The following is a 25017-nucleotide window of genomic DNA, read 5'->3' on the forward strand; positions in this document are numbered from 1 at the left end:
ATGTTTAAACAACACATGGATTTCAATGTGGGAGAAATTGCAGTTAGAGAACAAGAAAGCTCAAAAAGACAAAAAAAAAAGTAACAAGTTATTTAGGACATTGGTGATAAATGAAAGTTTTTGTGCACAATTTTACTTTTTAAAACCATAGAATTAATCTTCAGAATGTTTCTCAACAAACTCTCTCACAACTGATCCTAACAGCTTACTTGAATTGCCAATGTAACCCCAGAAATGTTATCCAAAAGAAGATGCCAACATAAAATGAGTGTCATTCGAATTGCAGAAAACAATCACTTACTTTGCAGGAAGTTGCAAGGAGGGAAAATGTTCATGGACAATCTTCACAAGTTCAGAATAGTGCGACACATTTGCAACTAAACAATATCTGCCATAAGCTGAAGGAATCTCAAAAGCTTGAATATGAGCTTCTGCAACGTCCCTAACATCAGTTGACCCGTAATATTCGTTGGGATATGTCTGAGCTCCTGCACCAAGAAAACTAAGACGTTCTATCAAAGAAAATAAAGAATAATCTTGTTGCAAGGCAGACTGGTTCGATCAGTGGGGATAAATTTGAAATTTCTTGGTTAGTTCCAAAACAAACAGAATGAAGGAAAAAAAAATCTATAACTGGATTGAAAGTGGGCTAAGTTTAGTTGAGTTATATAAAATAACCACGTATTTACATATATATCATCTTCTAGCAATCCTTTTTGTTTGGAAGATTACCATTTATAATTCTTATATAATTAAACGGTTGCTGAATGCTACCATTTACAAGATTAAAAATCGTCGCCACACTGGCATTAAGAGTTGGCTGTAAGAGAGGGCCAATCACATATGCTGGATGTATTGTAACCAAGTCAATTGCATTCTCTTTTGCAAAATTCCAAGCAGCCTTTTCCGCCAAGGTTTTTGCAAGCATATACGAAAGCCGAAAAGAAACTAAATTAAGTGGCATCAGCATATAATTAGATGTAGAGAACAACAGAGAAAAGAACAAAGATGGTTCTTTTATGTTGCTTTTATATCTCTGGAAATAAGTAATACTTTAAAAAGATTGAAGATAAGATTTTATAAACCAAAATAAATAAGTTTATAAAGTACTAAGAAATTAGCACAAAAGAACACCTTCATTTCCTTACAAACTGCTGGATCCGAATGCCAAGTCTCATCTACCACCACATCAGGGGTCTGAGGTTTTCTGTCAAACATAACTGTTGCAATAGAAGATGTTATAACCACTCTCTTGATAGACTGAACTTTTGTACATGATTTAAGTACGTTAAGTGTTCCTTTCACTGCAGGATCAATTAGTTCTGCCTGAAATACAGCAAAACAAAATGGAAGTTTTTGTGAATACACGGTTTATGAACAGTGGACAAACCAGATAATACCTCAAAATTATAAGCATAAATGACACCGGGATAGAAATTAAAGCAGAAAAAGAATTAAAATGGCCATACAATAACAAAGCTAGAGCTGATAACCTCCTGCAACCAACTAAAATGGCTAATGTTTATAATTCAAAACTGATGCATCTATATGTTGTTACTGATTTGAGTAGAACTGACAAAATTTCTTTTATAGGGGTAAGGTTTGCAACCCCATTGTCATCGAGTCTAGATTTTTGGAAAAAAAATGGCTAATTGGACCAATCCTAATCCATCATGAAGATATAGGAATATAATCAAAAGGTATGGGAAAGAAACCTGTGGATCAGTAGCTGAAATTAATACAGGGGATGCTGCATGGAAAACACCTTCACACCCATCAATTGCAGAATCAAAAGACCCTTCTTCCAGTAAATCAGCTTTGAATAAATGAAGTCTTTCCTTAGCTCCATCAAGAGCAAGCAAGTGATCTGTTTTCTTTGGATCACCTGTTTCATATATGAATAGAACAATTGACATGAATGAGATTTTTCATTGAACTTTATCTAATTTGGCAAAGAATTAGCAAGAATTAGGTTAATCAAACAACTTTAATTGAATTTCATGATTCTTGTGCATTCAACAAACAATAAATGTTTGAAAAGTTTCCTAATTTAAAAAAAAAAAGTAGTTCCTAACATGGTTGGTATTCAGACTGCACATAATGTAACAGAAAATGCAACAGAATCAAGAATTATAAGAAGAAGAAAAATATCCAAAACAACTTCCTGATAACAACTGAATAATCAAATTAAGGTTAAAAAGAGAGGAAAAACAGACAAAGAAAGAGAGATACTGACTTGGCTCGCGAACGGTGGCTCTGACTGTATAACCCTTTTGCAGCAAGAAATTAACTAGCCATGAAGCTATGTAACCTGACCCCCCTGTTACACATACCACCTTGCCTTCTCCGCTCATCCTGTCTGTGTCTTGTGTGTGCAAATGGAGGGGTGGGTGGTGGGCTACTTATAAAATCTAGAAAATGGGGGACCACTTTAGTTCTGTAACAATTTAAGAGGAATTAGCCACTTTTATTTGCAGATATTAAGGAATCCAAGAGACTGGAAAAGGATTATAATTTGTAAGAAAGAATTAAAGAATGCCATAGATTAATGTTTGAACATGTTGAATTAGAGTGTCTCATATTAAGATTATTATTGGATATTTAAAAACAAATGGAAGGATATTATGCGCAGAGAGGCGGGTGAAGCGGTGTGGAGCAGAACCACATCGTTGTACCATCAATAGAGAGTTGGGATAGTTAAGGTGCGGGCCTGCGGGGGCAACACTCATTATTGTATTCTGCTATATACAGGAAATGCTAAAATGATTAATTGCAGAATTTTTTTTTTCTCATAGTAAGAATACTGCAGCGGCTCCATGGACGTAAATACATTGCCAAATGTAAAATCTATGTTCTTTTATTTTAATTGCTCCATTTTTGCTTCGTTTAATCCCACTCTCGTACTTCTCTCTCTCTCTCTCTCTCTCTCTCTCTCTCTCTCTCTCTCTCTCTCTCCTAATTGGTGAAATTTCTCAAACAGATAGAAAGAGGAAGAGAAATTCATAAACATACAAAACACTTTTGCAATCTCCAACATTTGGCTGGAGTTTGAGTGGGAATGCAACCATTACAGAAATTTAACAAGCAACATGTTCATATTTCTTCATTTTTCATAACTTGTGCGGGAAATCCTCGTAAAAAGTTCAAAATTATTGCTTTCAAATCAAATTTGTCACTTACTGATGCTCTGTGGGGATTATTGTGGATAGAGACCTTGAATTGACAAAGAAAATATCAACATGCCAAGATCCTTCCATGCAGCAAATGTGGGGATGTGGTTTCAGGTTCTAGTTTCACTTCTCACTCAAGACCTCTGTTTGTGATCAACCAACAACACCAAAACTAGATAATTGTGTATGATCATAAGTGTCACATCAGAGTCAATAGTTAAATGATCGAGAGGCTTGTGAACTGGAACAGTGAAGTTCTTCCTTGTACAACACAAACTCTTATTTTATCATGAATTCATGTTTTTTTTTATTTTTTTTATAAAACATGAATTTATGAAGTTGATTGCCATAAGATCCATTTTGCTGATAACTCAATAATACACGTTAAATCAATCAAAAGAAATAAAAGACACAAGATCATTTAAGCTCTTCAATTTCTTGGTGGTCTATTACAAATCTAATTAATTTCTTTAATTAATTAAATTAATTTTTTATTTATATTAAATATACTTCTAGGTAATTTTGAAATTTATTAGGATTCCTATTCCTAATTAAAAAAATTATTATCAATTATAATAGTTCTATATATAATATTATATTAATTTATAATTTTATTTTAAAAAAATAAACAAAATCATTTATGTATTGTACAGACACTTGATTAGTTGGTAATTAATTTATTAAACTGTATCTTCATTTAATTTCTTTTACCTCATCCAACCTTAATAATTTAATTATTTTTCCACCTTTTCTCTTAAAAATAAGATTTTTTTACATTTTATGATATATTAATTTTAATATAATTTAAATTTAAAATTTTATAATTTTAAAAAATTCAAATACCATCAAATTAAAGTTAATTGATTTTCATTATTTCTTAAAAAAAAATAAAAATAAAACAAATAATATAGAGTCTAACCATCACATGGTTGCACCACTAGTTATAGATAATTTAAGGGATGATAAATTGATATTATATCTTGATAAATTATTAAGTGCACTCAGTATTTATATTTATATTTATATTTTTATTTATATTTTTATATTCATATGGTTGTGGAGGATATTAATGTCAATTGCCACTTGCCTATGGTTATAAAAATGATATTAAAAATATTGTAACAATAAATAAAAATAATTAATATTATTTGCCAATCCACAAAGACAATTATTACTGGGTCCATTTTCTTGTACCTTTAGGCTGAAATGTTAGTTGAAGGTTTTACTCTTGATAGTTTATACCTTGGTAGTTGACACAGAAGATTTTTGGAGTTCTTTGTTTGAAAATTAAGATTTTATAAGAATTTAATTTAATTTATTATTTTTTTTTAAATTTTGAGTTTTTAAAAAAAGAATTAATTAAGAAATTTATTTTAAAAGAGATTAAAATTAAATGTAATTTATAAAAATTTATTTAATTTTTTAATAAATAATTTATTTCCAAATAAGTTGAGAATTGAAAAGCTATTTTTGGAGTTGGTGAGAAGGAATCTTGGTTGCCATCATGGGAGTAGAGTAGTCGAGTTTTGTTAGTCATTGATTTTGATTTTGATTTCCCATTTTATCCTCCAATTCACTTGCAAATTACAATCATGTCTTTTTCTTTTGTTATCTTTGTTCAGCATTTAGCTACACAATTACAAGTCATAAGCAAGTTTCTGCTACTTCTGGTTCCTACTAGCCTACCAGATACGTATGCTTTGTCACGTCCATTAGTGAAGTAGGTCAGTGGTGATCTTTTATATCACATTGATTGTATAACGTGTGTGTGAGTGGGATTTACACACTTCAATAAAATTGTCATAATTTTATTAAGAAGGATGTCCTTTTTTTGCCTTATTAACAAAATTTCCACAATCTGGACTTGTGTCAAAGTGAAAAAACTGACAGAAATATCAAAACTGAAATTTCAGAGGAAATTTATTTGATTTTATCTGCATATAGCTTGTGATCTTGACATCTGACATGCAAGACAGCCGCAGAAAACATTTCCTACAACTGTGATCATCAACATGGTAATGAAATAAATCCCAGATTAATGCAGCTAAGCACAAGCCATACATATAAGGCATGACCACAATCTTCTGTGATGACATTAATTTACTGTTCATGAAGATGCTGAGCAAGTGAGCATGCCTTTCACATACAATCTTCAATAACAGTTGGAGAAATTCAAACAATATCTGCAAGTATCTGAAGTTCTGAACCCTGAAGGTTTTTAGGGAAAAGCGTATTGTTTGGTCTAAATTTTCCTTCTGGTTTATGCATCACCTCACTATCCCATACTGTCTAATCAGATGCTGAGGAAGCCCTTCTCCTTTAGACTCTCAATAGTGTCCTTGAGAGTAGCTTCCAGAGGAATGAAGTTGATACCCAAAATTCTTGCTTTCTCTTTGGATGTCTTGTGCTGTGGCAAGAATGGATGATTATCATCACATCTGCAATGTTTGAACAACACATGGATTTCAATGTCAGAAAAATTACAATTAGAGAACAAGAAAGCTCAAAAAGAAAAAGAAGCAACAAGTTATCTAGTATATTGGTGATAAATGGAAGTTTTTATGCACCATTTTTTTTTAAGTCCATAGAATTAATCTTCAGAATGTTTCTCAGCAAACTCTGTCACAATTGATCCTAATTGCTTGCCTAAATTGCCCATGTAACTCCAGAAAATGTAATCCAGAAAAAGATGGCTAGCGGAAAATGAGTGTCATTTGAATTGCAGAAAACAATCACTTACTTTGCAGGAAGGTGCAGGGAGGGGAAATGTTCATGGACAATCTTCAGAACTTCAGAAAAGTGCGACACATTTGCAACTAAACAATATCTGCCACAAGCTGCTGGAATCTCGAAAGCTCGAATATGTGCTTCTGCAACATCTCTAACATCAGTTGAACTGTAATAAGTATTGGGATATGTTTGAGCTCCTGCACCCAGAAAACTAAGACATTCTATCAGAGAAAATAAAGAATAATCTTGTTGCCAGGCAGACTGCTTCAATCAGTTAGGATAAATTTGAAATTTCCTGGCCAGTTAAAGCAAATACATTCTCAAAAACAAGCACAATGAAGAAAATTATCTAATAACTGATCCTAACAGGATAGTAAGTGGGCTAAGTTCAGTTGAGTTGGCTTCTAGCAATTCCATGTATCTACATATATATCATCTTCTAGCAATTCCTTTTAGTTTGGAAGACTACTATCTATAATTCTTATATAATACTAAATGATTGCTGAATACTACCATTTACAAGATTAAGAATCATCTCCACACTGAAATTGAGAGTTGGCTGTAAAAGAGGGCCAATCACATATGCTGGATGTATTGTAACCAAGTCAATGGCATTCTCTTCTGCAAAGTTCCAAGCAGCCTCTTCTGCAAAAGTTTTTGCAAGCATATACCAAAGCTGAAAAGAAACTAAATTAAGTGGCATCAACATATAATAAGTAGATAACAACAGACAAAAGAACAAAGATGGTACTAAGATAATAGCACAAAAGAACACCTTCATTTCCTTACAAACTGCTGGATCTGATTGCCACGTCTTGTCAACCACCACATCAGGAGTCAGAGGTTTTCTGCCATACAAAACTGTTGCCATAGAAGATGTTATAACCACTCTCTTGATAAACTGAACTTTTTTACATGATTTAAGTACGTTAAGGGTTCCTTTCACTGCAGGATCAATTAGCTCTGCCTGAAATATAGCAAAACAAAATTGAAGTATTTTGTAAATACTTGTTTTATGAATATTATAAGCATAAATGATAAACTCCTGCAGCCCACTAGAATTCCTAATGTTTATAAATCAAATCTAATATATCTATGTGTTGTTACTGATTTGAGTAGAAGTGAAAAAATTTTCTTCTATAGGGGTAAGGTTTTGTTACATATTGTAGAAGAACGAAGAGAAATAATATTGTTAGGCAGAATAAGGGTCAGGTAGAGAATGTTTTGGAGGGAAATGCTGTTGAGGAAGTTAGAAGGAAGAACTGAATTTGTTAATTAGTTACAGTTAGTTGTGCAAATGCAGTAGTTGTGTAACTGCTGTATAAAAGGAACGATCCTCATCTGCATTCATTCATTCCATTAATGAATCAATAACAGAACTTTTCTTTCTCTGGTTCTACTCTTTCTTCTCTTCTCATCTAAGTCTAATTCTCTTCTCATCTACTTTCTATCCTCTAGATCTGCTTCAATTTTTGCATCCAGAGGTTGAATTAGGGTTGATACCTAACAGGTTTGCAACCCATTTTCATTGAGTCGAGATTTTTGGAAAAACAATGGAGAGTTGGACCAATACTAATCCATCGAGAATATATAGGAATATAATCAAAAGGCATGAGAAAGAAACCTGTGGATCAGTTGCTGAAAATAATACAGGGGATGCTGCATGGAAAACACCTTCACACCCATAAATTGCAGAATCAAAGGACCCTTCTCCCAGTAAATCAGCTTTGAACAAATGAAGTCTTTCCTTAGCTCCATCAAGAGCAAGCAAGTGATCTGTTTTCCTTGGATCACCTGTTTCATAAATGAATAGAACAATTGACATGCATGAGATGTTTGATAAAACTTTATCTAATTTGGTAAAGAATTAGCAAGAATTAGGTTATTCAAATTACTTTAAATTTAATTTCATGATTCTTGTGTATACAACAAACGATAAATGTTTGAAAAGATTCCTAATTAAAAAAAAAAAAAAATCCCAACAGTGTTGGAATTCACACTACACATAGAATGTAACAGAAAATGCAATAGAGCCAAGAATTAAAAGAAAAAGAACAATACCCAAAACAACTGTCTGATAACAGCTGAATAATCAAATTAACTTCAAAAAAAGAGGAATAACAAAGAAAGAAAGAGAGATACTGACTTGGGTTACGAACGGTGGCTTTGACTGTATAACCCTTTTGTAGCAAGAAATTAACTAGCCAGGAAGCTATGTAACCTGATCCTCCTGTTACACACACCACCTTCCCTTCTCCGCTCATCCTCTGTGTGTGTGTGTGTGTGTGTGTGTGGAGGGATTGAGTGGTGGGCTACTGATAAACTTCTAGAAAATGAGTCGGTATGTACACTCCAGTTTCTTTAAATTTAATATATTGGGGGACCACCGTAATTCTTTAATAATTTAAGAGGTATTAAACACAGAGACTGGACAAGGATTATCATTTGTAAGCTATAATTAAAGAATGCCATGGATTAATGTTTGTATAATCTCACTCCTCTAACAAAGAGAGAGAGAGAGAGAGAGAGAGAGATTTAAGAACACACAAAACCCTTTTGCAATCAGCATTTCGCTGAGATTTAGTGGTAATGCTACCATTACAAAAATTCAACAAGCACCATATTCATGATTCTTAATTTTCATAACTTCTGCATGAAATCCAATGTAACCATTAAAAAAAATTTAACAAGCACCACGTTCATGATTCTTAATTTTCATAACTTCAGCATGAAATTCTCCTAAAAAGTTTAAAATTTTGTTTTCAAATCAAATTTGTCACTTACTGATGTTCTGTTTGGAATGTGGATTCCATATAGCAGATGTGGGGATGTGGCTTCAGGTTCTAGCTTCACTTCTGACTCAAGAACTTGTTTTTATGATCCAACAAAACCATCGTGAAGGATAGTTGATAGATCAAACTCTATAGGGGAGGAAACACAAGAAAATCCCCTTAAATTAAAATTTTATGATAATTCAATTTAATTAATTTTTATTTATCAATTCTCATAATTAATAATTTTTAAAAAATTTTATTTAAAAAAATAAAAATTAAATATAATTATATAAAAATTTAATTAATTTTTTTTATAAATAATTTATTTAAAAAAGCTAAAATTTAGTAGAATAGATAAATTTCTATAAGTATTGAATTGAGTGAAAACCGAACGGAAAAGGAGAGATTTCACTGTGTTTGCTTAGTTTATGTTATTCGGATGTGTTAAATGGAATTGAGTGACACGAGTTGAGTTCGAGTTGGAAAAAAAAAAACTTAACTCAAGTCTTTTTAAAGCTCGATTTGATTCATCTACCTCCTTAACTGTGATTGGAATGATTTTATTTTAATGTTCTTGTTATTCTAAATTGAAAAGTGCTGAACAAAAATGCAAATGATGCTGAATGCATCGTTAGGTCATTCTTTTATCCACATCTTCTTTTTATCATGTAATTCTGCCTTCATTTTTTTTTCATGGATATAAAGAATTAATTTTTATTTCAAGTGCAGAAGCTATTAAGCACACGTTAAGAAACCAAAACAAAGATGTCATAGCAGCAATTACTTTGATTGGCTTGACATAATTCACATTTGAGGAATTGCTATTAACCGGCATGGCCTTCCACAGAAGAATTTCTACAGATTGGAGTCTGCTGCCAAAAGATTCATACAAAAGGAACTTCTTGGAAGAACATTTAAAAGTTCTTAGAGTGAACCTTCTGACTCCATTGATTCTGGGTGCGTTCTTAGAGTGAACCTTCTAACTCATTGATTCTGGGTGCAATGATCAGGCTGTGAAAAACATAATGTAAGCACTCTACTTCAATCTTCAAAAACAAGCAAGACAGTTAAGTTATAAGTACCAATTTTGTTTTTAATTTTTCTAAATAAAGCTTTTGGTATTTATTTGTAGAATTTAACGTTACAATTTTAACTATCAATCATAATTTTTCTTTTTCCTAACTTGTCAATGAAATCCTCTTGCTTTTTGCTTGCAATCCAAATTTGTCACTTAATGATGGTTCTGGCTTGACAGATGTCAAAATATCAGCAATGTCAAATTCCTCCATATTGTAGCTGTCATCTTCATAACTTAATTGGCAGCAAAGATGCCAGAGATGCACTAGCCTTCCTCGACATCCAGGACTAAAGCTCACTAAATTTGTAAGAACACTAAATATTGTAGCTGATTTGAGATGATTTGCTACATGTTTGTGTTAGGAATGTAAATGGATCCATATGTGATCTTTACTGTAGGATTTTGGAGTGTGATGTGTGGTGTTCTTATTGTTGAGTATGTCATGTGGGTCCAGCCCATGTGACAGCAAAATTATGAAGAAAAAAAAAATAAAAAATGGAGACAGCCGGACAATGGAAAAAAAAAAAAGGATATTGATTTTTTTTAGCAGACAAGGCTACAATGGAAAAAAAATGGCTAAGGTCACAGCCAGACAAGGCTGTGACCTTAGCCTTGCCCATTCATTAATTAAAAATTTCAACAAGAGGTAAGGTTACATTTTAGCAGAGGACTTAATGGTCTCCCTGATCATCTTCCCATTTCACAGGAACCAGAAATCAGAACCTCAGAGAAGCGCACATCTCTCTCAATTAAACAATATCTGCCACTAGCTGAAGGAATCTCCAAAGCTTGAATATATGCATGTGCGACATCACTTATTCTCTTACATCAACAGACCTATAATATCCATCAAGATACTCTTAACCTCCTGCGATCAAAACCTTCAACTGATTGCTTCCCAAGAAATCATGTACAATTAAGCGGTAAAATTTAGGGGTGAGTATTCGGTTCAAATTGAACCGAACCGAATTAAATTATAAAAATCAAATTATATATTTTAGAAACCGAATCGAACCGAAATGGATGAAAAACAGAATCGAACCAAATCGCTCTATTTCTGTTTGATTCGGTTCAAACCGATCGGTTTTGATTTTTGATTAATTTTTTAATTTAGACTTGATTTTCAAGTTATTTGGTCTAATTTTGACTTTAATTTGAACCTAATACCACTAATCAATGAAATTAAACAATTTATATATATATATATATATATATATATATATATAATAAATATAATTCATAAATTTCCCATAAAAATAAATCAATTCAAAAATCGATTCGGTTTGATTTGAATATATAAAATTACTATTCAGTTCGGTTACGTTTAATCATTTTTATTCTTCAAAACCGAACTGAACCGAAATAACTGAAATTTTTAAAATATAAAATCAAACCAAACTGATTAAATTTTAAAACCGAATCGATTGAACCGAAATGATTCGTTTCGATTTGATTTTTCAGTTTGAACTGAAATCTGCTCACCCCTAGTTAAATTAAGGCTAAATTAGGCTTGAGGTCCAGGATTACGGGTTGATATTCTCGATTTAACACAACCTGAGATCTATCACCGAGTCCAAGATGACACCCATGAGACGCACCTTTGGACAATCCGATGCTGACTCGTTCATACTTTTTAGCAGAGACAATATTTAATCATCAATACTAATGTGAGGAGTCGAATTAGAGTGAGACAAGACCTTTTCACTAGATTGACTACCAAGCTACCATGCTTAGTGGTAAGTTTGATCTACATATGTTAGCCTTTTTAAAATAACATATATAAATGGTGGATGGCAACCTCTTGCTTTTGGAAAGAGATGGTGGATAGTAATTTTAGACCATATAGCCAAATCACAAATAAACACGTAATGGATTATTTAATTTAATTCTGTCAAGATTTATTCCCAAATTTTCTTCAACAAAATATAGTTAAATTTATGAATTAAAACTATAATTATTCAATTCCCATGTCAAACCACTTTAAAATATCATTTACATCACATATGTAAGATTATAATTTTCATCAAAATAATGCACTTCATGAAATTATAAAAATAATAAATTTAAGAAAAAAACTTGGCAGGTGCTCAAAGGACATTTCCAAGCTAGCTTATGAACAAGTAAGACCAACGTTATTCATATAAAGATTAAATTTTTTTTATTGAACCATTTTATTCGTACATCCTCTCACATTGTCTTGATACATTTAAAATAATTAATCTTATAGTTCTCTCTAATAAAATTATGCTTGATGCCTATCTCATTCTTCATTTTATGGGTGTTGCAAGAAATAAGACCATTAGACTATTATTTGTATATAGTCTTCAAAAAATTATGCAAAAAATAATATGATTGTATGATAATTGAATTGAATTCTTTTCTAACGAAGCCATATCTATTATTTGTATATATAGCTAATGATTGAGTGCAACTAAATAGGATACTCTGCAATAGATTAATGCATATGTGCATTTTTTTTATTTTATTTTAGTAAATTGTAATGAGATATACATGGGTCTGTTTCCTCATATTTGCACCAAGTCCACTTCCTTAGCACATACAAAGGTGGATTGTCCACCCTAGACTAAGGGATTTGAATAGTGGCGAATGCAAGCCATTAAATGAGGGGTCATTGATACTTCTTTTTTCTAAAATATGTTCTTTGTATATATATATATATGTGTGTTTATATATATTGACTCTCATAGATTTAATTACCGAACTCTCTTTTTAGAAAAATTTAAAAGTAATTAAGATAAAAAAAACATGCTGTGCAATTAAAAGTTTATTTACATTTAAAATTCTATTGTGACTTTTTCAATAATAAACTTTATCATGGCAAAATAGTATAATTATACGTGTGATAAGTTGACAAATAATTTTTAGTTACTTATTATAAAAAAAAAAATATGTATTTGATAACATTAATAATATTTTTCTTTTATATAGCTTTCAAAATATTGAATTTCATTACATCTAATTATAAGATATTAATATTATATTTTTAATAATATTTTATTAATCCCAGAAAAAAAATTTTCTAGAAGCACCACTGATTTGAGCACTAAGATTGTAGGTGATTAATACATATTAATTAATTAGTGGCAACACATAAATTAAGTACAACCCAAGTATTTGCTTGAAGATGTTCATAACTTGGTAGAGTAGATTTGGAATGTTATAGCTATTTTTATGAGCATGAAAAGCAAGGAATTTCAGGGCTGAGTGCATGAGAAATAAGGAATTTTGAGCTTAAAAGAACACGGTAGTCCCCCTGATTACTTTCTATACGCATGGCATATTGGCATAGACTTCATCTTCAAGGCAATAACAGTCCATGAGGGTCTTTCAAATATTGAGCATCGCATGCCACCATCTTCACTGCATCATTTCATCCTTTTACAACCTTAAAAACACTAAACAAAAAATACCCAAAATGACCGATGGAATTCTCTTTGATATTGCTGGGGAGATCATTAAGAAGTTGGGTTCTCGAGCCCTTGACAAGATTGGATTGTGGTGGGGTGCCAAAGATGAGCTTAGGAAACTTGAGGCCACAGTTTCTAGTATCCATAATGTGCTTCTGGATGCTGAGGAGCAGCAAAAACATAACCATCAAGTGAAAGGCTGGCTTGAGAAGCTACAAGAAGTTGTTTATGATGCTGATGACTTGCTAGATGCCTTTGCCACTGAAGCTCTCCGGTGCCAAGTGATGACTGGAAATAGAATGGCAAAGGAGGTAAGCCTTTTCTTTTCGTCTTCGAATCGGCTTGTTTATGGTTTTAATATGGGTCATAAAATTAAGGCAATTAGGGAGAGATTACTTGAGATAGATGGTGATAAACAATCATTCAAATTAAAGGTTCATAAGGAGGAGAGTGGTCATACAACTAAGGTCAGGGATCAAACTGAGTCCTCTGTGCCTGAAGTTGTTATTGGGAGAGAGGGTGACAAAAAGGCCATTGTAGAACTTCTATTGGCTTCCAACAGTAAAGAGAATGTTTCATATCTCTCAATTGTTGGAATTGGGGGACTAGGGAAGACCACACTTGCTCAACTTATCTTCAATGATGAGCAAGTTAGTAAACATTTTGAAGTAAAGTTGTGGGTTTGTGTATCAGATACTTTTGATGTGAAAATGATTGTTAAAAAAATCTTAGAGTCTGCAAAGGGTACAAAGTCAGAAGAACTTGAGCTAGAAGCATTGAAATCTCACCTTGGAAAAATTATTAATGGAAAAAAATATATGCTAGTGTTGGATGATGTATGCGATGATCATAGTGAAAAATGGGATAAGTTGAAGAAATTATTGAAGGGCGGTTCTAGTGGAAGTAAAATATTAATAACCACTCGCTCTAGAAAAGTAGCAGAGGTAGCTAGCACAGTGGAACCCTACGTTTTGGAAGGCTTATCTCCAAATGAACCTTGGTCTTTGTTCCTTCAAGTAGCACTCAAGGGACAAGAACCAAAAGATTCAAGTACCAAAAAAACTGGAGAAGAGATTGTAAACAAATGTGCTCGAGTTCCTCTTGCCATAAAGACAATTGCAAGTATTTTATGCTTTAAAAATCCAGGAACTGAATGGGAAGTTTTCCTAAAAAAGGAACTCTCTAAGATAGCTCAAAATGAGAATGACATTTTACCAACCCTTCAATTGAGTTATGATAATCTCCCTTCACATTTGAATCATTGTTTTGCATATTGTGCTTTATTTCCCAAAGATCATGTGATTGATGTGACAACATTGATTCATCTATGGGTTGCTCGGGATTTATTATAAGTTGTGATACTGAAACACTGTAAATTGTGTGTTTTAGTTGAGAAGTATACGGAGAAAGGAAAGGAAACATCGAGTCAAGGCCTAGAGGCTACTCGCACGAGATTTGTGCACAGCATAAAGTTTTTCTGTAAATTTTATTTGGCAAATTGTTTTGAATGAATAAATTGTGACTTATTTGTATTGGAAATTTTGATTTAATGGAACAATATGCTTTTCACCTAAATTATTGAAAAATTTAGTGGTATGTGATGAATTGCAAATAAATGTTTAAAAAATTGTTAAGATAGTTTTGAAACTACAGTGTTATGACCATATATCTGAATGTCCCACTAGCATGACTAGTGGGAGGAAATAGTTTTGAATTTTCTCTTTGGCTGAAGTATTGAGGTGTGTGCCAGTAGAGGGAGGAAGAAATTTGAATGGGTACTCATAGTTTGAGCTAGCTAGCTTTCACTACAAGAAAATATCGAAATAGAAACCAAATTTAGAAATGGAACTATATCGGTTTGTGGTTTAAAATGGCTTTTGAAATAGAAATTGAATAGAACGGGTTAATTATGTCAGAAACCGATTAGCAACTGATTTGAAACCAAAATTTGAAACGGAACATAATCGGTTTCTAAATTTTGTGCCAAAATTTAGCGGCAAATTTAACATCGGTTTAGAAACCGATTAGAAACCAACATTTGAAACTGAATTATACTCCGTTTCAAATTTAAAGATTCAAAACTAGTCAATTATATTTAAGTCATATTAGAAACCGATTATAGTCGATTTCCAATATCGGTTTCTAATTCCTATTTATAGATAGAAACTGATTATATCGGTTTCAAAATTAATGTAATTTTTATTTTATTTATTAAATTTTAAAGTCAAAATAGAAACCGACACCTATTGGTTTCTACTTTGTATGTTTACACTTAGAAACCGATGTCGTTCGATTTCAAAATTTATCTATTTTATGTTTTATTTTATAAATTTTAAAGTCAATTTAGAAACCGATTTTAGTCGGTTTCTAATTTCTTTTAGTTCAATTTAGAAACCAAGATTCGGTTTCAAAATAAAGGTGTTTTCCATTTATATTTAGAAATCGATTTATATTGGTTTCAAAAGTTATGTAATTTTTATTTTATTTATTAAATTTTAAAGTCAAAATAGAAATCGATACCCGTTGGTTTCTAATTTTATATTTATACTTAGAAACTGATAGCTTTTGATTTTAAAATAAATTTAAAAGTCAATTTAGAAACCGATTCTAGTTGGTTTCTAATTTCTTTTTGTTTAATTTAGAAACCGATTGCTTTTCGGTTTCAAAATGAAGTTGTTTTCTATTTATATTTAGAAACCGATTATATCAGTTTCAAAATTAATATAATTTCTATTTTATTTATTAAATTTTAAAGTAAAAAATAGAAACCGATAGTTGTCGGTTTCTAATTTCTATATTTACATTTAGAAATCGATGCTAGTCGGTTTCTAATTCCTTTTTGCTTAATTTAGAAACGGATTATTTTCGGTTTCAAAATGAAATTACTTTTGTTTATGTTTAGAAACCAATTTATATTGATTTCAAAATTAATATAATTTTTATTTTATTTATTAAATTTTAAAGTAAAAAATAGAAACCGATAGCTGTCGGTTTCTAATTTCTATATTTACACTTAGAAATCGATTCTAGTCGATTTTTAATTTATTTTTTTTAATTTAGAAATCGATTATTTTCGATTTTAAAATGAAATTATTTTCTATTTACATTTAGAACCCAATTTATAAAGGTTTCAAAATTAATCTTGACTAGATTTATATCGGTTATCCAAACCAGATCTTGAACCTCTAATCTCTATTGACCTTATTCTTTATAGCAAACCCTAACACTTTCCTTTCCTAACTAGAGAAAAAAACCTCAAGAAACATATGCTACTTTTTTTTTTTTTTTTCTGGAGTACACGATCCCTCGAATCCCATCCGGATCAACCACAAAATCCAGGCCTCTACAAAAGCCAAGAACTCAGGGTTTTGAATACAAAGCAATGTTCACAATCCCCTTTTCTAACAACTCCTGTACAAGTCTCTCCATCACAGCCTTCCCTAATCCAATCCTCTGATACGAAGGATCCACCACCATGTCCCAGATGATGGCATTGAAAACATTGTCCCCTGTGGCTCTAGCAAATGCAACTGGCTTCTAGGTTTTCTTGTGCTCCACCCAGAGGAGCGAGTTCGTGTTCTCCAATGCCAGTTTGATCTTCTCCTATTGCCAGTTTGATACCCATATAGCAATTTTTTGTTTTTGGTTGACGGGGGAATTTTTTGAGGGTTCTCATTTGAGGAATTGTCAGGTTGAATGGGGATTGAGACAAGTCAGGCAAACAAGAAGGAAAAGAACTCTTATGAATTGGAGAAAGAAAAGAATCCAATTCTGGACCTGTATCCAAATCCAGAAACCAATACGAATACCAAAGGGAAGAAGAGCCGGCGACGGCACCACAAGAAGGCGGTGGTGGTATCGCCGATTGAAAAACTGTATGACACCTGCTAGGAAGTATTTTCCGTTGGTGGCCCTGGAATTGTTCCCCCTCCTGATAAAATCGAAAAGCTGAGGGCGGTTTTGGGTATGTGATTTCTTTTGTCCTTTTCTCCTTGGCGTGTGGTAAGGTTGGTGAGAGGTTTTTAATCAATTTGATTCAAGTATTGAAAATTATAATTTTTTAGAAGGGGCAGCCATTAAAATTTAATGATCTGGTGGCATTAGCTGCATTTTAGTATTGGTTTATGGGGTTAATTTTGGCAATTCTGATTAGGCAATTTATTCATACCATAAAATGAAAATGGTTCTTTGTTTGTTGTTATTTGTGTATCATGTACTTATCTATTAGTATGTCAACATTGGCATAATTGCTCTTGATGGAGACTTAAATTTTACGTCCAAAGATTGCCATTAGGACTTACATTACCTCTTCCATGGCAATGGTTTCTTGTTGCCATATTATTGACTTTGTAGCGGTTTCATCTTCTTGTACAATCATGCTTTATGAAACTTATTAATTCTGGTTTGGTGTGGTCAGCTGCCAGTTGTTTTATTTTAATCATGGTTTATTTTGACCATGTTTTTCTATGGGGAGTGGACATTGATATCTTCCTATGTTGTCCCTTTAATTGTACAGTTGTGTATTTTTTTTTTTAGGAATGGGACATTGATATCTTCCTATGTTGTCCCTTTAATGGTATATTTGTGTATTTTTTTTTTTTAAATCTTGTTGTTGAACTGAAGTTATTGAATTAAAATGGGTGTTTATTTGTACCATATGTTTGCTATGCTAGCCCTTTCACTTACCTTCTTTTTGTGTATTCTCCTTGGATCAAAGTGTTGTTATTTCCTTAATGTTTCTGCCTTTCGTTTATTCTGCCACTTTTCAATTTTATTTTAATAGCAATTGCCATTATATATGTTTTTATGGATGTGAAATATATTTGAAATTAATTATTTGGTCTGTTTGAAGTTTCTTTTTTAGCCATTTGTCTATAAAATTTGCAGAATTGAGAATAGAGCACAGATCTTTGGCTCTGATTCTGCAAAATTAACTTTATTGTTTTCTCATTTACTTTGTAGTTGATTTTTTAATGGCTGCTTCCTTGTCTCTAGATGACATCAAACCAGAGGATTTTGGTCTGAGTCCGGAGATGCCATATTTTCGTGCACTTGCTGCTGGGAGAACCCCTAAAATAAAATACCTTTGTATCCATATATCTGACAATTTCTCGGTGCATAGGGCTTTGAGGTGCATTTATAGTAAATTTGAGACTTGGGGAAGTATGTTTTAATTTGGGTTCTCTAATTTTTCTATTGTTACAGATGGGTATCTTCTGCTTCCCGCCATCAGGTGTGATACCCCTTCATAATCATCCTGGAATGGCTGTTTTTTGCAAGCTGCTATTTGGGAAGATGCACATTAAATCGTATGACTGGGTGGTTGATGGCCCTTGCAATGTGTCTGCTGTGGCGAATCCTTCCGATGGTGAATGTCTCTCTCTCTCTCTTAAGTGTGATTATTCATACCTTATGTTTGATATTGGAACCTTATAAATAGAAGTTGCTAGAGCAGCTTTAAACCTTGGTGGAACGATGCTAGGTTACTATCCTGTTAGAGTGTTACCTTCAAAAACTGCCATTCTTCTAGTGAATCCTACATTTCTGCCTAGGGTATGAATAACTCTGGCCCTTTTTGGTTGTGTTAGCTTATGTTTTTTTGTACTGTCTTAGCATGTACCTAAGGTTGCATGACACAGATGGCTTTGCCATTTTGCTATAAGGCTTACTGATTGCAGCTTGTTTCTTCAGACTTATTTAATTTTCCAGTTAATAATTCCATTAAATCTGCAGGCTTCTCAGGCTGTAGTAAAAAATTTCTTTGAATCAACCTGTGGTGAGGTGAGGACAGAAATAAAAGATATCCCCTTCCCTCCCCAAAAAGAGTTGGCTGTAAGGAGCATTCCAATGTTTGACTGCCCTTTTTTTTCTTGTATATTTTTTCATTCATAGGTTATCCGCTTGAGGCTTTTGGGGGATCATGTCCATTCAAGTCGTATAGCTTTTGTTGAATTTGCCATGGTGAGTTTGTGTTCACAGCACTTAAATGAGTGTAAATTCTGAGAGCTGCATTGTTATGGGAATTTTGCTTGTGCTTAGTTTTCCTTGGATTTTAATATGTCTTTCTTCATTCATCCATTCTTGCGTCTGTTTATCTGTTTGTTATCATAGCTACCTTAACAATATCATTACCATAACTTTTTACTGCATCTTTAATAGATTTTGAAGTGTAACATGAGTTACTCCTCTCTCCATGTGTGTGTGTGTGTGTGTGCGCCTGCGCACGCTAGCGCGCGTGTATTGAATAATAGCTGCCTTGATGTAACAGTATTTGGCATTCATTAGTGCTAATTTGAATGAGCTTCCCTTAACAATATATTCTAGCATATTATCTTCTTTGTGGAGGGGGTACAGAGGTTTGGAAGGTTGCTTGACTATTTTGAAATCTATTTTTAAAGTTTCAAATTTTACCTTGTTGGAGATCTAAGTAAAATTCAAGTTTCAACATTCTATGCCTAGTTAGATTTTACTTGGTATAGAATGTTGAAAATTGAATTTTCATATTTAAGTCCTTCATATTGAACTAATGGAAAGGGAATTGTCCTGCTTTCTATTTGCTTAAGAGTAATTTTGCATTCACTTTTACTCATTGAGGTGCTTTTCCTTGATGCAAATTATGGCTTTATCCTTGATTTGACTATGGGGCATAATTAATGTTTGAAGAGATATTATTATGGGACCAGAATATTCATGAATAAATATGGAGTGGAATGGTCCAGATCTTCTTGCTAGCATGGGTATTTACCGAGAAAATATGGCCAGACATGACTTGGTTCACTTTTGTGATATTGTAATCTATTTATCGCCCAATACTGAAGTTTGTAGGTTGGAGCCTATATTGGATTTCTTAGGGTTTCAATTGCATTGCAAGTGTATACTTTTCTTTGCATATATTAAATTTATGAACTTCATAATTTAATAAAGATATCCTTTTCTCCAATGTTTTATTTATTTTATCTATGATAGAATTTTTAATTTTCTTGTATTATTGAGATTTGATAATATATTATATGCTTCACTATAAAAAATAATGCATTAAATAAATAAAAATAAAATTTTTTACAGTAATTTAAAACGGATTAGAAATTGAATTTCATTTTTAATTTGAAACAAAAAAGTATTTGGTTACAAAATAAAATGATTTTATTTTATGTTATTATGCTTAAAAACGGATTTAAAAAAGAAATTCTGTTTCTATTTAAAAACCGAATATATTTTGATTTTAAAAAGTGTTTTATTTTTGTTCCGATTATAAACTAATTTGAAACGGAAACCCGTTTCAGATTATTAGAAACTGATATATTTTGGTTACTAACTTGAAACAGATTTAGAAACCGAAGTTGTTCAGTATCTAATTTTGGAACGAAAATATCAATTTCAAATTGGTTTCAGAATTAGAAACGGACGTCATATTCCGTTTTTAATTTATTTAGAAACCTACGAATTGTAAACCGACTATTTCGATTTCAAATCGATTTCTAACTGAAATTAAAAATCGATTTTCAATGTTTTGAAACCGAATTTTTGGTTACTAATTTTCTTTTTTCTTGTAGTGCTTAGTATTCCTCATAAGCCTATGGCTATTGAGATGAACAATATATTAATTGCATGATATGACTGTATGTTTTTATAAAATATGTTTTGTGACTTCTGAAGTGAAAAATTATTTGATTAAAATTTTAAATTGTATTTTGTATCTTTGTACCATTTTCAGACCATATTGGAATAATTGTGATTTAAATTATGCATAAATTAGTATTTTTAGTATGTTGTGCACTACTGAGTCATTGTACTCAGCGATGACTTTTTATTGCTGTCGCAGGTAGAGAGACTAGTAAAGTAGCCGAGTGAGCTGCTGAGGATCATAATACTACCTTTGGATCTTTTGTCGGGTATTACATTATACCCTTATTATACATATTTATTTTGATGTTTATGACTGTATGTACATGTTGTAAATTGATCTTGAGCAATTTTACAGAACTTGTATTAATTTTATTTTGAATTTCCTAATGTAAATTTAGACCGATGAATGTAAATCAATCTTTCTTTAATAGAATGTGAATGAAATTCTTTAGTATTAGTTTTGAACATAATTGAGTTGAGAATTAACTTGAAATGTGGAGTTTTAGAAAAAATTGTGTTAATTTGAGTCGTGATGGTGGTTGATTTTGATGAAATGAATTATAGGAAGTGCTTTTCTACAGGTCAAAAATTTTAGTTTTTCTCAATTACAAAATTTTACAAAATTTGCACAAAAATAAAATGGTAAAAAATTTTACCTAACTCTTAAACTTCGATTAAACGTTTTTAATACCTGCTAGAAATGCTCGCTACCTTCAAAAAGTAAGAAAATTGTTTTAAAATCTCTTGTAGTTTGGTAATTCATTAGGTATACTACGGGATCTTATTATGCCTTACAGAGGGGTACGGTGTGACATGATATGTCAATTCATCCTGAATCTGTCCAATTTAAAGTGATATGTAATTCATTTCAATTCGCATAAAATTCAAAATTGAGAGTTCAATTTGGCATGAAAGGAATCATATTTTTACTGTGAACCAGGGCCATAAACCATATCAAAGTGATTCAACAAATAATAAACAGAAGTTCATCTTTTATTTCTACCAAAATTGGAAAATCTGTGTTTCTGCTGTCATATATGGAGAATTTCATATTTTCTCTTTCATTTTACCCACTTGTTTTTGCATTATTTCAGTAGCAGATACAGTCTAAATCAGATGCTGAGGAAGCCCTTCTCCTTCAAGCTTTCAATAGTGTCTCTAAGAGTCACTTCCAAAGGAATGAAGCTAATTCCCAATGTTTTTGCCTTCTCCATTGATACCATGTACGTTGACATGGACAAGTTGTTGAGGTCGTTGGTAACACATCTGCAATGGTTGAAAACCACATACATGAACCATTAGTTATCAGATTCTCAGAGAAATTACAATTAGGAAACAAGCCATGTAGAAGAAATTATGAAAGGATTACAGTATGTTCTGTTAGAGATATAAAACTATTCTTGAGACACTCGCCTATAGTTATAGTACAGTTATCTAGAAATAGCATTCATTATTATTATTATTTTTTTTATCTACATGGATATATAGCATATAATTTGTAAATGTCATCCAAGCTGCAGCAAACACTCACTTTTTAGGAAGGTTCAAAGTAGGGTAATGTTGATGAACAATCTTTAAAACTTCAGAAAAGTGGAGAGCATTTGTTACTAGACAATATCTTCCATTAGCTGAAGGAATCTCAAAGGCACGAATATGTGCATCGGCAACATCCCGAACATCAACTGATCTATAATGTGCATCAGGGTATGTTTGTGCTCCTGCAATCAAAAGATTGGCAGATTTTATCAGAAGAAACCATACAGAATCATCTTCATTTTCAATCAAATAGCACAAGAAATTTCCTACTCAAATCGAGCTCGCATAGGCAGTATGAGATGTAAAGATTTGGATTGAGACTGATTTTGAGTTATTGCTACAAGTAAATCATCTTCCACCAGATCATTACCCAGATAATCATGTTTATAAAAGTTTATATGAAGCAAGCATCAAACACTTTAAAATGTATGGAAGAATAATCCTAAAATGGTTCAGGAAAAACCAAAAATACCATTTACAAGTTTAAGAATCATCTCCACAGTCTCATTAAGAGTTGGCTGCAACGGAGGTCCAATCACAATTCCTGGACTTAATGTAACCAAGTCAATTGAATTTTCTTTTGCAAATTTCCAAGCAGCCTCTTCTGCTAAGGTTTTTGAAAGCACATACCATAACTGGAAAACAACTAATTAAGTTTAGTTGCATCATCAGCATACAAGAAATGAAGGACATTAAATAAGTAGTAAGAAAATTAGCAAATAAAAACACCTTCATTTCCTTGCAAAGTGTAGGGTCTGAAAACCAAGTCTCATCAACCACCACATCAAGACTCAAAGGTTTTCCGTTATAAGGAATTGTCACCATAGAAGATGTTATAATCACTCTTTTGATAGATTGAACTTTTGTGCATGATTTAAGAACATTAAGTGTTCCTTTCACTGCTGGATCAATTAGTTCTGCCTGAAACACAGAAAATAAAATGGGAATATTTCTTGCAGGTCGTGTGAGGCAATGAAGAAAATGTATTAGGCCTCAAAATTATAAGCATAAGGGCGCTGATCAGCTAATTATCTGCTGTATATAACCCTTTACACAAAGTTTAATGAATTTGTTAACCTATCAAAAAGATGGAAGGTATTTGAACGGTATGTGAGAGGAACCTGTGGATCAGTGACTGCAAATAGTACAGGGGATGCAGTATGGAAAACTCCTTCGCATCCATCAACTGCAGCATCAAAAGACCCTTCTTCCAGTAAATTTGCTTTGAACAAATGAAGCCTTTCCTTAGCTCCATCAAGTGCAAGTAAGTGATCTGTTTTCTTTGGATCACCTGTGTCACATTTAAATAGAATTAGCTAAATTAGTGTGCAAAGTTCAGCATTAGTTATATTTCTCAGTCCCTGGATTCAATTCTCGGTCTGAATGATTTTTTCCTGTGTATTTAGAGGGTGGCTTTGTTGTGATGATAAAGTTACACCATTTATGACTTGGAGGTTATGGATGTACATCAACCTTACCTAAAGCCGAAAAGTATGGGATGCTTCATGCACTAGTCACCTTTATATAAATGCTCTAACCACAAATTCTTGAAATTTTTCTGACTGAAAGTTTCCAATATAATTGTAATTCACAGTTCAAAACAAATGTAACAAGAAAGGGGAAAAAAACCAGAATGAAAGAAAAACAAAGCACCGTTGGCTTAATTAATGCACATACAAGATAATTATCAGCAAGATTGTAGGTTTAATTTCCTAGAACTTTCCAAAAGAAGAAGATTCCTGTGCAAAACCACTCAGCTAATATATGGCTAAATTTGGTTTAAAAAAAAAGCCAAAAAACAGTATTTTGAAGGAGAAGTTGAGACCTGTGTCACGAACAGTAGCTTTAACGATATAACCCCTTTGGAGTAATCTCTTAATCAGCCATGAAGCTATGTAGCCTGACCCTCCTGTTACACACACCACCTTCCCTTCTCCACACATCCTCCCTGTAGTTCTCTCTAGTAAAGAAAAGCAATAAAAATGAATGGTTGCTGTTTTCACCGTATATTACTTCTCTGTATGTTTCTTTACAATGGAATTGATGAAGAGATGAAGTGCATATATTAGAATAATATTTGATAGTTGTCTTTTTCTTTTTTTTTTCTTTATTTTATTCTTTATTTGATGATCGGATCGATTGGTACCTACCACAATGGCTATTTTTAGGCTCTGTTTGGATGGGGTAAGGGAAGGGTAATTAATAGGAAGGAAAGGGAGGGTAAGAAGAGAGAAGGGTAAGAATGGGTTACAATAAAAAAAATCTGAATTAATGGAAAGGTAAGAAGAGGTAATGTATATTTTTTATGTTTGGAAAGAGGTGAAAGAAGAGTAAATAATTATTAAAATTATAAAAACATCTTTTTCTATTAGATAAAATTTATTCTTTATTTTTTTAATATGTAAATTAAGGCCTTTTATTTTTAGTTTAGTGACCTATAATTTGTATTTTTTATTATCTTTTTATGTCAGACCATGGCATGTACTATTTCAATATTTAACTTAGATATCTATAAAATAATACAATAAAGAATAAATTATTTAGAAAATTAAGGCCTTTTATTTTTAGTTTAGTGACTTATAATTTATATTTTCAATTGTCTTTTTATGTCAGACCATGGCATGTACAATTTCAACATTCATCTTAGACATCTATAAAGTAATACAAAAAAGGAT

General features: G+C 32.2%; 2 protein-coding genes and 1 pseudogene across 3 annotated transcripts in view; 1 reads left to right on the forward strand and 2 right to left on the reverse strand.

Moving 5' to 3' along the window:
- The window catches only part of LOC110659969 (phenylacetaldehyde reductase), a 38490-nt gene that overhangs the window by 539 nt on the left and 12934 nt on the right, over positions 1–25017 (reverse strand). The window contains exons 3-13 of one of the 2 annotated variants that reach the window (XM_058135762.1): positions 8047–8166; positions 7525–7694; positions 6676–6867; positions 6414–6576; positions 5911–6097; positions 5496–5608; positions 2237–2359; positions 1716–1885; positions 1125–1326; positions 775–948; positions 302–488 (exon numbers count right to left, since the gene is read on the reverse strand). In XM_058135762.1, the coding sequence (XP_057991745.1) occupies positions 302–488; positions 775–948; positions 1125–1326; positions 1716–1885; positions 2237–2359; positions 5496–5608; positions 5911–6097; positions 6414–6576; positions 6676–6867; positions 7525–7694; positions 8047–8166 (1801 nt within the window). Of the gene's footprint in view, positions 1–301; positions 489–774; positions 949–1124; positions 1327–1715; positions 1886–2236; positions 2360–5063; positions 5609–5910; positions 6098–6413; positions 6577–6675; positions 6868–7524; positions 7695–8046; positions 8167–25017 lie in introns of those variants that run through there. The other variant, XM_058135760.1, reaches the window with a different exon arrangement.
- Positions 16513–21239, forward strand: LOC131173415 (plant cysteine oxidase 1-like; annotated as a pseudogene).
- Positions 21782–22995, reverse strand: LOC131173416 (phenylacetaldehyde reductase-like). Its single transcript, XM_058135764.1, has 3 exons — positions 22815–22995; positions 22338–22524; positions 21782–22072 (listed from the first exon to the last, which is right to left on the reverse strand). The coding sequence occupies exons 1-3, from the start codon at positions 22834–22836 to the stop codon at positions 21919–21921; spliced, it is 363 nt and encodes a 120-aa protein (XP_057991747.1). The 5' UTR covers positions 22837–22995; the 3' UTR covers positions 21782–21918.

The sequence above is a fragment of the Hevea brasiliensis genome, chromosome 14 (genome assembly GCF_030052815.1).
Source record: "Hevea brasiliensis isolate MT/VB/25A 57/8 chromosome 14, ASM3005281v1, whole genome shotgun sequence".
In the NCBI taxonomy this organism is placed as follows: Eukaryota; Viridiplantae; Streptophyta; class Magnoliopsida; order Malpighiales; family Euphorbiaceae; genus Hevea; species Hevea brasiliensis.